The sequence below is a fragment of the Artibeus jamaicensis genome, unplaced genomic scaffold, assembly GCF_021234435.1.
Source record: "Artibeus jamaicensis isolate MK-2021 breed Jamaican fruit bat unplaced genomic scaffold, CSHL_Jam_final contig_519, whole genome shotgun sequence".
Taxonomy (NCBI): Eukaryota; Metazoa; Chordata; class Mammalia; order Chiroptera; family Phyllostomidae; genus Artibeus; species Artibeus jamaicensis.
In genome coordinates this window covers 32,976,703-32,993,450 of record NW_026521871.1, presented here as the reverse complement: position 1 = coordinate 32,993,450, position 16,748 = coordinate 32,976,703, and the positions used below count along the sequence as shown (strand labels likewise).

The following is a 16,748-nucleotide window of genomic DNA, read 5'->3' as shown; positions in this document are numbered from 1 at the left end:
CGTGTAAGTATTTGTGTACTGCTGGGAGCCTGGGTTCAGCCACACGCAGCTTTCTGTGGTCACCTGGTGTTTCTTGTGGGTGAGATATATAAGCAAACATGAAATTCATATTATACTCAATTGTTCCTTCATTTATCAGTCTCATCGGAACAAAATCACATTTTTAAAACAAGCATGATAACAGAACTGACTCTCTGGGTTCATATATAGCCTCTGAAGGCAATGGGTTGGGAGAATAAGGATAGAGAAACATACTTTCTGTATTATGTTCTTGTTCTCAGTTCAGTAACCGACAGTACTGTGTTAATTAGGAACTTTAAAATTCATGTTATTAATGGTTACATACATCAAAGTATTTCATAACACCAGCTGGCTCTATGAAAATCCAGTTGAGTGACTAAGTCCCGATCAGAATTCTGCAGGGACACTTTCCTAGGCTGCATCTCAAGATTTTAAGGTACAGCCTGCAGGGCCCTTGACGCTCTCACTTGGTCCAGCCTCATCATCAGTTCTCCCTTCAGTTCCTCCACAACCCTTCAGGAGAATGACAGCTGTTTCTGTTCTCAAACCAAGCATGCCTCCCCACACCTCTGTGTTGTTCCGCCCCACTGTCTCTTCTGACCAAAACTGTGCACGTGGCCACAAACTCATCGAGTTCCTTCCAGTCTCAGCCCACCCACCTTGTGTCCATGGAGCCTTCCCTGCCACTCTCTGGAAGCTTCAAGCTCTTCCATTAGGCAGCTATGGCCCTGGCTAAGCTGTGGGTTCCAGAGTGTCACCCCAAGCCTCCAGAAGCAGCATGTCGAGGGGAGGGATCCCTAGTCATCTATAAAGGGGTTCTGTGCTTGGACTGTCAGAGAACTACTTGTATTTGGTTAAAAGGCTCTTGCAGGCACTTGTCACTATGGCAGTCTCCCCTGCGGCAGAGGTGGTGTGTGGCGCTCATTAGGTGTTTAGGAATGAGAAGTGCTGTTGAGGGTTCTGTGCCATGCAGGGATGCAGGGCTTTATCCAGGTCCCTAGGGCCTGGAAGGTCATGTCGTTTCCCAGTGGCATTCACCACCCATGTACAAAAGCTATAGGAGTTGTCGATGTGTAGTGAGAAATTAGGTTTCTATAAATTAGTTTAAGGAGTGAATTAGCAGAAGTGCAACTAAACCAGGTAATTCAGAGAATTATTTTATTCTCACCTTTTCTTTTTCTTTCCAGAAGTCTCAAAATTGGTAGTGTTTGTGTTAAACAAAGCTGTTCCAACACTTGGTTTTCTTTATCAATTGTAATTTACCAAAGAATTTCTTAAAGTGTACTTGGTCCTCAGTGAAGCTTGGATTTGCTGTAGGGTACCACTTTTTGTTGGTCTCCAGTCGTACTTTGTAGGGATCATGTTGTCCAGAGAGTGGTAGTACAAGGGTGCACACTTTATCCTCACATGGAGCAATTAGCTTCCTCATAAGGAAAACAACCTTGGCCAACCCCTAGTATCTGGGTCAGCCATTGTGCCGATGCCTCCTTTTGGTGCCAGAAGCAGCATGGGAAGGCGCTCGGGTGGTTCAGCCCGGCCAGCAGCGCGATGAGAAACTCAGCTGGAGTCCTCCGTGCTGGCTGGGCGGTTCCATCAGATGGTCTGACCACATGTGTAAGTGGAAATGGAAAAACCCTTATTGAATAAAGTAGCATCTGTGCTAATTGGCCTGGTAGAGGAGAGAGCTATTCTCATTTACAAAAGATTGGTCAGGTTGCTTAATTATAAAAACACAACATGGAGATGATGGCCTAAAAATCCAAAAGATGGGACATTTCTCCACACAAATGCCATTGAATTAGCCTCCCAAACACAGTCCCTTCTAGGAGAGACTTTTCTCTCTGCTTAAAATGTTCAAGAGACAGGCATTATGCTTAACATTTTTATACCTTTTGAATTTGTAAAGGCTAGATAGTTTCTAAGACATATCATATGCATATAATTATTTTAAAAAGCAGTTATAGGATTTTTGCAAAAAATAAAGTTTGTAACTATGCAAATACAGTATTATTCTTCCTCAGGTTACCCGTATGTGAGATTCTCCAGTTAAAGATTTTATTTTCCACTCTATTTATTTTAGGATTGTAAGTTTACTCACCTTACTTTAGAATTTTGCAGCACACGATCCTATTTTTGGCACCATTCTTATCCATTCTGTTTATTGTTTTTGGTAAACTAAGTCTATAAAGCAAAAGTAAGATTAAAATAGCTCACAGTGTTGAAATGGCAATAAGCATAAAAGCATGTTTCTAAAGGCCAAAAGTATTTACAAATATTATTCATTATATTATTTTAAAAATATCTTCAGGAAATGAGAGATAAATTTAAATACCATGGATTATGGAAATATTCTATCATTTTCTTTTTATCACATTGATATTTGAAAAGCATCTTTTATTCCCTGATACTTACAGTCTTTATCAAAATTATAGAAGAGAGCATGAATAATCCAACAAAATTAATTTATGTTTGGATTTAAAATAAGTGCTTGTGTTTACAGTAGAATAAATTGGTACCTAATAGTCTAAGAATTAATTCTAAATAGATACTGAAGCCACTCTGTAAAGAACTGATTGAGGGAGATGGAAAAGCTGTCTTGGAAGCCGGTCATCCACTCATTTCTTCCCTGCATCCTACTCCACGTTGAGACCTATCTTCTGAACTGTTACCAAATAAGCACGTGACCAGATAGCCATCGGTCAACTCTGTCTTACCAAAGGGAAATATTAAAGTGCTTCCCAGCCTTCCAGAGGGGTTGGAAGCTGTATTCTTAAGTAAATCGGAGGGCGTGAGATGGCTCATCTAAACCGGTGCCATCCAAGACGTGGTCCGTAGCTCCAGCTGCAGTCATCCCCTGGGGCTTGTTCGACATGCAGAACCTCAAGCCCCCCCCCAGGCCTCCTGAAGTACATTGCATTTAACGCTGTTCCCCAAGTGATGCTTGTGCATATTAAAAACTGAGAAGAATTAGTCTAAGGAAGAGTAATTGAATACCAGTTGAGAAATGAGATTTTCTATAGATAAAGGCAATTTCAAATATATCTCAGTGTGGCCGCGGCCAATGTGGCTTCATTAGTCGGAGCATCATCCCGTGCACTGAAAGGCTACAAGTTCAGTTCCCCGTCAGGGCATCGACCTAGGTGTCAGGTTCAGTCCCCAGTGTGGGTGGGTGCAGGAAACAGCTGATCCATCTCTGTGTCTCCCCCTCCCCCCTTCCTTTCCTTCCCTGCCTCCCTTCCTCTTTCTCTGAAATCAGGGGATACACCCTTGGGCAAGGATCACTACTGTATTTTGCCGTGTATAATGTGTACCCACATTTTTGACACAAATTTTCAGGGGGAAAAGATTTCATTTTAATTATTTTATTCAATTATTTATTTATATTTAGATACTTGTTTCTTGCATTATAAACAAATTTTAGCATTTATTTTTGAACATAGGGATATTGTTATTGGTTTGTAGAGTTAAATGTTTAACACATAAGCATAAATAAAAGAATATAAAACATTTATATAGATACAGAATTAGTACTACCCATGTATAGTGCACATTGTTATTTCTCCCTCAAAAATGTGGACAAAAAAGTGCACATGATACACAGCAAAACACATATATGCATATTTTATACAAATATACATATACAAGAAGCCTACTTGAGTGTGCTTGGTAGGGTAATAATATGGGGGTAATAATTTATAGCTTTAAGTTGAACACTTCACCTAAAATGTTATATGGTGTGCTGGAGTGTGCTGTTATTATGTTACAGAATCACAAGCTTATGCCTTTATAATAAAAAGGAGGCGTTATTCGTACCAGACCCTGTGTGTTCCCAGCGCAAACATGGTCTCTGCTTTCCACGCGTGTCCTCTGTTCTCAGCAGGCCTCGTGCATTAGCACCTTCCGTCCTCACAGGACTCGCTGAGGTCTGCTGTGAGGTGCTTCACTACCTCCCATTTTATAGATAAGACAACTAAGGCACAGAGACTGTGGTTAGCTCCATCGGCAGAAGAATGCATACTCCTGACTAGACAGTGGGAAACTTTGGCCTCATTAGGTGGATCCAAGAGAATAAAATGGCGTAAGAAACTAAGCTTTTTTTTTTTTTTTACCTTCCTCAATAAAAATTATGAGAGGCAGCTGAATAAGAGGAAATTTCTTTGTCTTAATTTTGTGCACCTTGCACGTTCTATTTTTAGAGTATCATTTATAGTCCATATCCCATGTGTCCCACCCACAGCAAACACCTGATCTGAGTTAATTAGTTTAACCCGCCAATACCTGGCTTCAAAAAGATGTTTGAAACTCTTTCACATAGAAACCAATGCAGTGAATGTGGACTCGATACGCTAAAAGTCAAGTTGCCATTTCGTGGAGAAAATTTTTGCATGGAAAAGTAGGTTACTCCCTGTGTTTCACCTGGAGTCCCTGGCCTACAGCTCTCCCTGGGCCACTGCAGGGAAGGGTTGGGAGGGTCTGTCTGTCTGTCTGTCTGTCTGTCTGTCGGGGCCAGCTGAGGCAGCAGCGCGGTCAGCGGGGAGCCGCCCTGGCACGAACCTGGCTCGTGCCTGACCTCACCACTCTGATGTTAAGCAGGCTATTTTTAACTTCATATATTACAAGGAGGTAGTATTTTTTTCTTTTATTTTGGTAAAGTGAACATAAAATTTACCACCTTAACCATTTTTAAGTGTATCGTTCAATAGTATTAAATTCTTTCATAACTCTTTTCATCTTGTAAAATTAAAACTCTATCCCTGTTAGCCCTGGCCAGGTAGCTCATTTGGTTGGAGCATTTTCCCGCACACCGAAAGGTTGCCGGTTCCATTCCTAGTCAGGGCACATACCTGGGTTGTGGGTTCAGTCCTAGGTCGTGGCATATGTGAGAGGCAAGCAACTGATGTTTCTCTTTTTCTCTCTCTCTCCCCCGCCACCCACTTCTCCCTCTCCCTCTCTCTCTGAAATTATTTTTTAATTGTTGTGAACAGTGTGACTCAGTCAGTTGGGCACCATCCTAAAGGTCGCTGGCTCCGTTCCCAGCTGGGGCACATGCCTGGGTCGCGGGCCTGGGCCCCGGCTGTGGTGTGTGCAGGTGGCAACCACATCAGAGTCTCTCACACAGTTTCCCTCCCTCCCTTCTCTCTCAACAAATACATAAATAAAATCTTTACAAAAAATTCTTTCAGCACACTGGTTGAAAATTGCTGAACTATAGTACTGTTTAGAGTTTAATTTAGAATCAATTTTGGTCATTTAGAAATACTCACACATCCTATTTCTCCTTGTTAAATACCATTTACATTTTTCTTATTTTCTTTCTATTATGTTATTTAAATAATAATTTGACTTTCTTATTACAAAAATATTATTTTATTTCATCATAAAAAATCTCCCCCCAACAAAAGCTAAAAGAATAACCTGTAGCCCCAACATTTGGAGAATAACTGATAAAAAACACTTTGGTAAATATCTTTTCTTCTGTGCCTTCTTTTTTGCAAAAAAAAAAATCATTTAAAAGAAATGTAATTTTTCAATTACAGTTGACATACATTATATCAGTTTCAGGTGTGCAGCATAGTGATTAGACATGTATACACCCTATAAAGTGGTCACCCCGATAAATCTCGTATCATCAACACCATACGTAGTTATTACAGTATTATTGACTATATTTCCTGTGCTGTACATTACATCCCCATGATAGTTTTGATAACTGGCAATTTGTACTTCCTAATCCCTCTCATCCTTGCACCCAGCCCCCAGCCCCTCTGCCAGCTGGCAGCCATTTGTTCTGACAGAGTCATTCTTTATCCAGAACTCGGTGCCTTGTTTCCCAATTAGTGTATAATATGTTCCTCTTAAATGTTGTCATAGGAGACAGTTTTAAATATTCTGCTTATGAACGCTGCCACAAGTTACCTGAGTCACCCACCATTAGACATTTAGGATTTGTATGGATTGGGGGGGTGTGTTCATGTTGCCATTGAATGTGTGATGAATATCCTGGGAGTTACTATTTTGCATATGTCAGTAGTTCCTGGGAATAACTTTCTAGAATTGTATTAATAGTCGAGAGACAACAACAAACATTTATTTATCATTTGCCATGTGTCAAGCACCTCACAAATTACTTCCCCCGGCAGGCACAGGAAGTGGGAAGTACTGTTGTCCTTATTTCGTGGGCAGGGAACAGGCTCAGAGAGCTCCGCTCTCTGCCAGGGTCACAGAGATGTTACATCCTGAGTCTGGGGCTGCTGCTCATACTCCTCCTGCTCTCCACCGGGCCAGACCATTTATTTCCATAGTCCTAAAACGTCTCCTTCATGTTTGTCTTCCTTTTTTTTTTCTGCTGGTGTCTGCCTCCGCTGATAGCACATGCTCTGGCCTGGTCTCCATCCACACCCAGTGTGTGTGTTTGCCCCTGTGCACCCCACAGCTTCCTCAGAACATCCATGGCCTTCCCACTTTTTTCCCCGAGACTTTGTTTCCTTCACTTCCCACTTCTTGTTCGCCCATCTGTTTGAAAAAGACTGGGTGTCTTTCTCGTCTCCTGGTTTCTGTATCGAGCCTATTCCTGCTGCCTGCAGTCAATGTCGCTTCTCTTGTGATCTGGAGGCGCTCGCTTGGAAGCCGAGCGGATCTCCACCCGGTCCTCTTCCACCCCACTTTCTCTCAGACCACAGGCCCTGGCTTTAATTAGTCCCTGGACAAAGACACCGCTGCAGCCTGTAAAATCACTACTAGCGTGGTTCCTGTGAGGGGCAGTGGCCACAGCAGTGTGCGCATCAAACCCCAGCCCCCAAAGCATCATTATCAGAAGTAAAAATGTAATAGGGATGAATGGAAAGGGAAAGGAAGGCTTTCTGCTGGACCTCAGCTGCTGCCGTTCTCCAGGCTCTGGCTCTGTCCAGGTCCCACACTTTCCTGACCCCTTTGTTTGGGGCGTCCTTGCCTCCTAAAAACGTCTTTGTCCATCATATCTTCTGGGCCAAGTCTTTCTTCTTTAAGGCCCATTAAAAAATACTGCCTCAACCTGAACATCTGCTTTCGTTTCCACCTCTACAAATTGGAAGCCATCTGCCCTGCCCAGAATCATGCAGGCTCCTCTTTCAAACCTTCTGCAAAGCTTCCCTTCCTTGTCTCCTGCATCATGTGTAGGTCTTACCTTTCTAAACCTGCAGGGGTCAGATTTGATTCTCTTTCATCATCGCATTTTCCACCAGACCCAACACCAACAAATATATTTACTGAGTAAATGCATAAATAAGGGAATAAATAATAAGCTGCAGAAGGTTTTGTTTTATTATATAAAGTAGCAGAAACACATGGAAGCATTTAACAAAGTTGATATATAAAATTCATATATTATAAAATAACTCAAACAACTGAGATGTATAATATCTGAGTAGAAGTGTAATGACACATCGACTATTTTGGGGTGAATAGTAGTGGAAACACCACTCTCTAAAAAGTGTAATTCTAAAAAATAATAATAATAATAACATTTTTCAGATACAGTCAAAACAAGAATCATTCAGCAAACAACAAAATAGACCACAACCAATTATGCCTAAATTTTTTTTGCAAGGAAAACAGTTTAGTAAGTAATTTGGGGTTAGGACTTAACATAGTAATTGCTGAGTCTCTCTTACAGGAGACCGAGGTTAAGATTATTCGCTGGAACTAAGGGAGAGAGAGACTGTGCACGTGGGGAAGAAGTGGGGGTAGTGGGCCAGGGGACTCGTGTTCTCAACTAGCTGTCTGCCCCTTGCATCCACTTCCAAGAATGTGTCTACCAAGACCATGTTTCATGTAGTCGATAATAAGAATCTATGGTCTAGGTCTGTGGCGAGGATTAAATGAGTTATGCAGGTGAAGCTCAGTGTCTGGAATATTGGAATCGCTGTAGAAGGGGTAGGTGCTAGGCATGTTGCCCTTCCGGTCCTTGTCTCCCCTGCCAGGCTGCCAAGTGCAGGTGGTGATGAGTCACACACAGTAGTCCACGTGGCCCTAGGGCATAATCCCCCATCAGTGCCTTGCCGCGCACTTCAAGTTGCCACGTGGAACTGAACACAGTGATGGGCTCTTAAATCCTAATTAATTTTTCTGGGCTAAGCCTCATAAAGGATTTAAAACCACAAACCAGTGTTTTACAACAGTGAATCAAAATCCTTACCTAAAATCTGTTTCACTGTTTAGACCTGATTATAAAAAAGTGTTTAAAAGAAAGAATAATTGCCCTTATTGAGTACCTGCTTGGTGCCAGGTACTCTCCATGCTGTTCCCATTTTGTTCTTCCCCGAGTCCTACTAAGTAGTTGGTGAAGGGACCAAGAATTTAAGGAACTTGTCTGAGATTATATACAGCTTGTAACTAACTGGCAGAGAGTCCATTTGAACCCAGGTGTGTGTACCCCAGACTCGCACCCTGCTCCGCCGCACGCCCTCCTGTAATGGCAGGCAGAACATATATGCGAGGTGCTTGTGGTAATTCCTCACTTAGCATCACCAGTAGTCTCTGTGACGTTAAGTGAGACAACCTATAACAAAACCGATTGTATGTAGGCTAATTGATATAAACAAGAGTTTCTATGACATCTCATCAACTTAATAACATGATATTGAATGAAAAGACGTTACTAGAGGAACTGTTGTACAATAAACATTTTTCTTCAGTGTCTTATTTATACATAAAAATTACACTAACCGGTTGTTTTCATAAAACCTGAAGGCAATTAGCCAAGCGTTTGTTTTTGATTACAGAGGACCCATTTAATGAAAACAAACGACTAAAGCTGTCAGTGTTTAAAGCATGGTAGTTGGGGAGAGTGGGAAGCACAAGAAGCTGCGATAGCAATGTGAAGTCAGGTCCACAATTTTAGAAGCTTGATTCTTGGCTGGTTCTCTTATCTGTAATTATAGAGTGGGGAAGAAATGACAAGCCACCTTTTTGCCTCCAAGTGATTCCATTTCTATTTATAAAGTCTGAGTTATAGTTGAAGGGTTTAGGAATGTTTTAAGCTTAAGTGAACTCTAGAAGGATAGTCTCTCAACCCGTTTCAACCAGAACACTCTTCTTATCTCATACATTGGGTCTTCATGTGAGCTTTCCTTTGGAAAAAGAGGTTTAAATTAATGACAGTTGCCATTTTCTACAGTACACATTCCATGTGTGTTGAGGTTTACTTGGGACTTAGGAAAGCACGGTGTTCTTCACTTGCCACCAGAGCCCTAAGTAACATCTGCAGACTCGGAAAACCGTGTTTCCGTACTTCCACACAGTCACGCGTCCAGTGCTGTCCGGGCCGCCAGGCCTCGGGGCTTCCCTGTACACTCGTGCAGACCCTGCGCCGCACAATTCAGAGCGAACCAGTCTGGTCAACATGTTCATTACAAGAAGGTTCCTGCCGGCACAGTCAGGCGTTTTGAGGACGAGACCTCCCTTTTGAACTTGAGACCGCACCCCCAACAGGCCAGCTGTCTTGCCTCTCCTCTGACGAGCTTCTTCCATCCCAGCTTTTAAAATGAAAACCAGCTGAATAAAAAAGAAATCCTTGAGATTGAGATAGGACTGTCTGCTAGGGATTAAATTTCCTAAGGGCTTTTGCATTTTTAAAGAAGTGATTGCTTCATCCAAATTAAACTGATACAACAGAGATGCTTTCAAGCCAGGAGGTGGTACATTCCTGGTGCCCTTTGCCCACTCTGGCTGGCAGCCCCCCAGTCGGTAGTCACGTGCGAGGAAGAACTCAGGCCGCAGCGGGCCCCCTTCTGTTAACAGACTGCCAAGCTCTCATCTCCAGGCGGTTCTAGACTCATCGGTTGGCTTGGTGTCTGTAACACATTGAAAAGGCAATTCATGTCGTAGAAGGGACAGGAGGCGGGGACCAGGTTCCCCCAGCGATTGTTCCTGTATGACTTTGGTGTACTCTACCTCGTGCTCTAGTAACTGATGTATCTTTCTTATTCCAACTAGAAGTTTGTAAGCTTCCTGAGAGCAAAGTGTCTACTTGCTCCAGAGAGTGCTGAATTTAGGCCCAGGTCGGGTAGAGGATTACCTCAAGTTACATGACTTGTGAGTGGCAGGATCAGAAATAGAAGGCAGATGTCCCCAGGCCATGTACCAGTCTAGGGTTCTTTCCGTTTGACCACTGTTTCAGCTGTATGTTGCTGCATAGCAAACCGCTCCTAAAGTCCACTCCTCGGAACAATCGCACTGCTATTTTTCCATAGGTTTATGAGCCAGGAATTTCGACAAGGCTTGGTCAGGCTGTTCTGTTCTGCGTGATGGTGACAGGTCACTTACTGAGCTGGTGCAGATGGGTGGAGCTGACAGGTCCAGTACGACGTCATTCACGTGCCTAGAACTCAGAGATTCTCCTGCAGCTGCTTTCTCTCCAGAGTTTCTCTCCTCTCTTTCAGTTTTCTAGCCTGAACTTCTTTACAACATAGTAGCTGTCTTCCTCTAGTGAAAGCAGGAGTCAGCAGGCCTCTTGCACTAGCCCCCAACTGGCACAGTTGATTTCTGCTGCATTCTGTGGATCAAGGCAAGTCACGAGGCCAGTCCAGGTTTAAGGGGAGGAAGGACTTGATGGTGCCAACTTTAGAAACTAACTACAGCTACCATTTAGTCAACACATGCAGTTTTCTTGTTCCTGCAGTGCCTGATAGCACAGGGAAATTCAGCGGAAACAGGGCAAAAAGAATAATACCCCGAAACACCCCATCCTTTTCCACCTTAAAGCCCAGCCAAAGTGTCAGGAAGGCGACACCACCCACCCACAGGCTCCTGTGCTCTGGCTGCATTTGCCTGTCTTTGCACATCAGAGGAGAGGCTGCAGCACGTGGTGGGATCTATAAAGACCATGGTGAGGGCCTGCGTTAGCCCACAGTGGGCACTTCTCAGGAGTTTGTTTGGCAGAGCTACTGCTCTGTTTTCTACGGCAGGCATTTGGATGCACGTTCCTAAGGGCTTATCCTCCGGACACCTGTTAGAAACAGTACTTTTCAGTGCTGTGTGTGTGCTGCTAAGACAGAACATGCCTCCAAGTTACCTTTTCAACTGTTCATTTCCATCTATATGTCAGATTATACTCAGCCCCCTACGAAAAGCATATCTCGGCAGTAGGTTTCTCTCCCCTTCTTTTTAACGACACAGGATTTTTATGTGAAAGGACAAGCGTCTAAAACTGAAAAACCCATTTTCTAGCCTATTCCACCTCTAGCAACATCTCTGCTTTGTATTCTAGCTTAGTTTAAAATTTCCTACCTAATAAGGCTAATTCTCTTTCTCTGAGAAAGACTCCCTTCTTTAATTAATTCTTTAATTCTAAAGAATTAGAATTAATTCTTTAGAATTAATCTTCTAAATTTTCTTGGGAAATTTTTTACATGTATCTTCTTTTCTTCCTTTAAAAAAAAAAACAGACTTTTTTCCTTTTGTTACAGTTAGGTTGACTCCACCATTTAGATAATTACTCAACCCAGGGTATTTTTTGCCAGAAACAGTCAAATAAATAAAATGTTCCAGTGGCCTATCAAGAGGAAATGTAAGAGCAGCTGTGTATGGGCTACAGGGACCGAACTTTCCCAAGTGCTCTGGGGAAATCTCACTCTTTAAAAGACAACATTGTCTGGAAAGTGATGAGATTTGTCTTGTACAAATGGAAATCTCTGGTTTCCCATATGTGTGTGAGAGAAAATGTAATGTGTTTGTACCAGCTGCCTGGGGGATATGGTTCACCGAAATCCACTTTACTCTCCCAGTCTGTGGGGCTCAATAGTTGTGGAAGATATTATCTGTACTTTTTTATACAAGGTTGTATGGGTAGACATTTATGCATGGCGCAAAACTAGCATTCAGTTAGGAAAAGTCCAGGTTTTTCCCGACCCCCATACATACCCTTTCTCTGTTTTGTTCATAGTGGTAAGGATGGGTTCACTCTTGTTCATTTGCTCTTTTGTTTTGGCTGGGACAGAAGACATTGTTCCTCTTTAAAATAGTTCAGATCACTGGAGAACACTGGGGATTGTATTAGATTTTTTATAAAAATTTCCCTATCCTACCCTCTTCATTTTAGGAAGAAGATTTAGAAGCCCAAATTTCTTTCCTTCAAGGACAGCTGAACGACCTGGATGCCATGTGCAAGTACTGTGCAAAGGTGATGGACACGCATCTCGGTGAGTAACTCCTCTGGCCCTGGGAGGGGCGGCGGTCACGGGAGGACCGGCAGCTGGGCTTTCGTTCGGCCGTTACTGTGAATTGTCGCGTGAAATCTTCACAGCAGCCCTCGTTACTGTTCTCATTGTACAGCTGAGGAAGCTGCAGCACGGAGAGATTAACAATATTTCCCAAGATTTATATCACTAGTAAGTGAAGTAGAAATTCAAAATCAAGCAGTCTGAGTATAGATTTCAACTCTTAACTGCAACCCTGCCCTTTGTATCTATCTGCTTCAAAGCGAAATAGGATGTTGGGCTTTCAAGGTCAGTCTCTTCTACTGTTGTGCCAACCTGGCTGTAATCACTAATGTGATTGTATAGACACTGCTTGCTTTATTATATTTTTAAATATGTTTTTAACCATACCCTGGCTGGTATAGCTCAGTGGATTGAGCTCAGGCCTGGGAACCAAAGGTCCCCAGTTTGATTCCCAGTCAGGTCACTTGCCTGGGCTGCGGGCCAGGTCCCCCTTTGGGAGCATGTGAGGGCCAACCACACATTGATGTTTCTCTTCCTGTCTTCCTCCTTTCCTGCCCCTCTCTCTAAAAAATAAATAAACAAAATCTTTTAAAAATAAAAATAAAAATAAAATACGTTTTTAACCAGCCCCTGAAATACACGTCAGGACCACATGATCTTTTCTTACTTCTGACTATGCGTACAGTGTAAGAAATGTCATAGTGTGCCATGATTGGTGAAACTCGGTTGGTTGGACATCGTCCCCCAAGAAAAAAGGTCACTGGTTTGATTCCCCGGTCAGGGCGCATGCCTGGGCTGTGGGTTTGTCCCCAGTAGGGCGCACATGAGGCAGCCGGTCAATATCTGTCACACATCAGTGTTTCTCTCCTTCTCTCTCCCTCCCTTCCCCTCTTTCTAAAAGTTAATAAGTAAAATCTTTTAAAAAAAATCAAAAATAAAAAAGTGTTCTAGTGCACGTGTGGCTCATACATATGTCACATTAGAAAACCTTCAGCCACTGCTCTCAACATTTGTCAAGCTTTGTGCTTTCTGTTGGAAGTGGCCCCGGCCGGATCACCTATGTGTGAACTTCAGTAACTCCGTGCTGCCCACCGAAGCTTTTATAATTCACGTTGTTACTCTTTCCAGCCCACGTGTGGACAGTCTTACTCCCCATGTGCAGTGTCTGGCATCTGTAGTTTGGGAACCAGTTAAGAAAATAAGACATGTACTGTAATGGAAATGGCATATACGCTGCTCCACGACTGGAGAGTGGCAATACCTAGTATTGTAAGAAATCAGGATGCACCCCACCTATGAGGGGAAACCGGAGAGAATCCACCAACGTCCCTTCCCACTGACAGGGACCCTGCGAGTGGGCCGTCCCTGGGCCATCATCGTGGGTGGACTTTCTACTTTGGGCTCCATCAGTCTCTCAGCCTGTTAGGTCATCAGTCCATTGCATGTGGCCAGGACAGCTGTCATTTGGCTGTTGCCTAAACCATCGCTGCTGCCTCTGGCAAGTACTGATAATACACGTTCTCTTATGAATGGAGAGAGATGCTGACCTAAGTGGCTGGTTGCCTGCCAGTGTCCTGTTTCTACTCGCTTGACCACTGCTTCAGAGAAAGGGTTCAAGAGGGAGGAAAGAGCAGGAGAAACCCTGGCAGCGGATGAAAAGGGTAGTATCTCTGATCACAGCAAGAAACCCTGTCACATCCGATTCCACCCCTTCAAAACTATATTTATTATGCTTCTTTATGACCATTTTTATATAGAATTAAGTTTATGTGAACCTCATGGCATCATACTTTAAAATGTATTAAAAAGAAGTAATGAAGATGCCCTGGCTGATGTGGCTCAGTGGATTAAGTACTGGACTCAAACCAAAGGGTCACTGGTTCACCTGAAACACCAATCCAAAAGAACCTATGCACCGCAATGTTCATAGCAGCACAATTTACAATAGCCAGGTGCTGGGAGCAACCTAGGTGCCCATCAGTAAATGAATGGATCAAAAAATTGTGGTCCATATACACAATGGAATTCTATGCAGCAGAGAAAAAGAAGGAGCTCCTACCCTTTGCGACAGCATGGATGGAACTGGAGACCATTATGCTGAGTGAAATAAGCCAGGCAGTGAAAGACAAATACCATGTGATCTCATCTTTAACAGGAACCTAATCAACAAAACAAACAAGAAAAATATAACCAAAGACACTGAAATAGAGAACAGGCTAACAGTGACCAGAGGAGAGAGGGGAGGGAATTTCAGGGGAAAGGGGAAGGGTTTGCAGGAACAAGTATAAAGGACACATGGACAAAAACAAAGGGGGGGGGGCCTGGGGGGGGGGCTGGGATGGGAATAAAAGAAAACTGTAATGAACAACAATTAAATTTTTTAAGTCTAAAATAAAAAGTTAAAAAGAAAAACAAACAAAGGGTCACTGGTTCAATTCCCAGTCAAGGCACATGCCTGAGTTGTGGGCCAGGTCCCCAGTAGAGAGCATGCAAGAGGCAACCACACATTGATGTTTCTCTTCCTCTCTTCCTCCCTCCCTTCCCCTCTCTCTAAAAAGAAGTAAATAAAATCTAGAAAAAAAGAAGTAATGAAGAAATAGTTTATATATAAATGGCTAACGTGTCTTACATAACTCATTTTAGTTCATTAATCTTAATATTTAGTGCGTGTATATGTGCATGTGTGGCTTTGGTGTTTTCTCGATCTCCTGGGTGCATGGTAGACCTTTTCATCACTCGAGTTTGGTTCTCATCACAGTAGGAGAACCAAAAAGTGACAGAGAGAAAGATTTACTGAAACTCTGAAAATCCCCTTAGGAAACTTCCAACTTGTTGGTCCACATAGCGGCTTTTAAAGCAGCTTTCCTTAAGCCTCAGAATTTTCCAACGGCCTTTGCTCTCGTTTTGGTCTTCCAGTGAGCACCAGCAGCATTTGCACATGGCTCGGGAGGGGGCGCACTTCAACTAGAAGAAAGCCCGTACAAGCTGTGGATTTTCAGCTAACCACAAAACTAGATTTGTTTTGGGGTGATTTCACTTTCAGCCAGAGTCCCTCCACCCAGCCGTGCCTTCTCTGTGCCACACAGATGCCGTGACCACATTTTTTAAGTGGGGCAAGGGACACGACAAGAATTCCTGACCCAGGGGCCCACAGACACAGTTCTTTTTGTCTACGTGTTGGAACATTGGTTTACTAAAGGTTGTTCTTGCATTGCAGGCAATTTGGATTCTGAGCAGAAATTTTAGGGATACACAAAGATGAATTAAGATGAAGCTCTTGATTTACTTTTTGACTTATTATTCTTCAAAAATGACTTTAATACCCTGGCATTTTTCCATATGATGTTTTCAATCTTTCCTGATTATTCAAGTATTATAAAATTGAAACAAATGAAATAGCCATTGGAAAATGATTAAGTATAATTTAGATATACAGTCTTTGTAAAGATTAAATGAAAATACTTTTATTTTCATTAAATAAGGGGATGCTCATGATATATTACTAAACCACAAGGGCAGGTGGCAGAATTATGCACCGTGTATTTGATGTGGAAATAACTGGTAACAGCGATTGCCTGAGTGAGGGGAAGATTAGGTGCTTTCCAAGGCACCTAATCTTCTATGCTTGGAAAATGCAAGACAGTCACTGAAAATCTGTAGACAGTTTAAGTGCATGTAACTAACACCTGGGTGGGGTGGGGGGGGGGGGTCAGTCGTCCTATTGCAGGCGAGAGTCAGCTGTCAGAGCCCTGGAGTGGTACGGCGGGCGGAGAATGCTTCATGTGGCATCAAACAGATGCAGGGTTATAACCAGGCCCTGTCACTTCTTAGCTCAGCCTGGTGATGATTGGATCCTCTTATATAAAGTGCAGATAAAATTATCTATCTTGCCAGTTGACTGCCAAGATAACATGTATTTTAGAGTCCAGCACAGGGCATAGCCCAGAGTGGGTATCAACACAAATCCTTTCCTCACTCCCCTTAACTCTTGACAGCCCTTCTCAGGGAGCATCCTGAGTGACTAGTCCAGCTGTGACCAGAGGCTAAGCAGCCACTTGTCTCAGGCCCCACAACTACTCTGTGGAAGAGCTGGGACCAGCGCCGCATTTCCCGACACCTAACGCATGTTCCTTTATCAAAGGATGCTAAAGGGTGCTGGGGTTTGCATGTGTGGACTCTAGGATCATGTGCGTGAGCCCGTGAGCGAGGACACCGAGTCAGAACTGATGACGCACGGGCGCAAGCATGGCCGACCCCCGCCCTGCGCTGGGCCACGGTGTGAGCTGTGGGCCCTGCCTCTGAAACTTCCTCCAGTGTTAATGATGTCCCCAAAGTTCCTTTCATTTCTAGAGAGTTCTGTATCACCCTACACTTTCTTCAGACATGTAGTAATAATTTTAAAATGTCAAGTATGGCTCAAGACTATTATTATAACTGATAGAACAAATAGAGAAGAAAGCCTCTCAGTTAAAAGTTATATAAAGGCATTTATTCAAATTGTCCCTTAATTAAGGATGATTTGACAGGTTA

General features: G+C 43.1%; 1 protein-coding gene across 7 annotated transcripts in view; it reads left to right on the top strand.

The window, feature by feature from the left end:
• The window catches only part of TBC1D5 (TBC1 domain family member 5), a 485,401-nt gene that overhangs the window by 445,352 nt on the left and 23,301 nt on the right, over positions 1–16,748 (top strand). For all 7 annotated transcript variants that reach the window (XM_053668964.1, XM_053668967.1, XM_053668963.1 and 4 more), the window contains one exon: positions 12,098–12,197. In XM_053668964.1, coding sequence (XP_053524939.1) covers positions 12,098–12,197 — 100 coding nt within the window. The remainder of the gene's footprint in view (positions 1–12,097; positions 12,198–16,748) is intronic.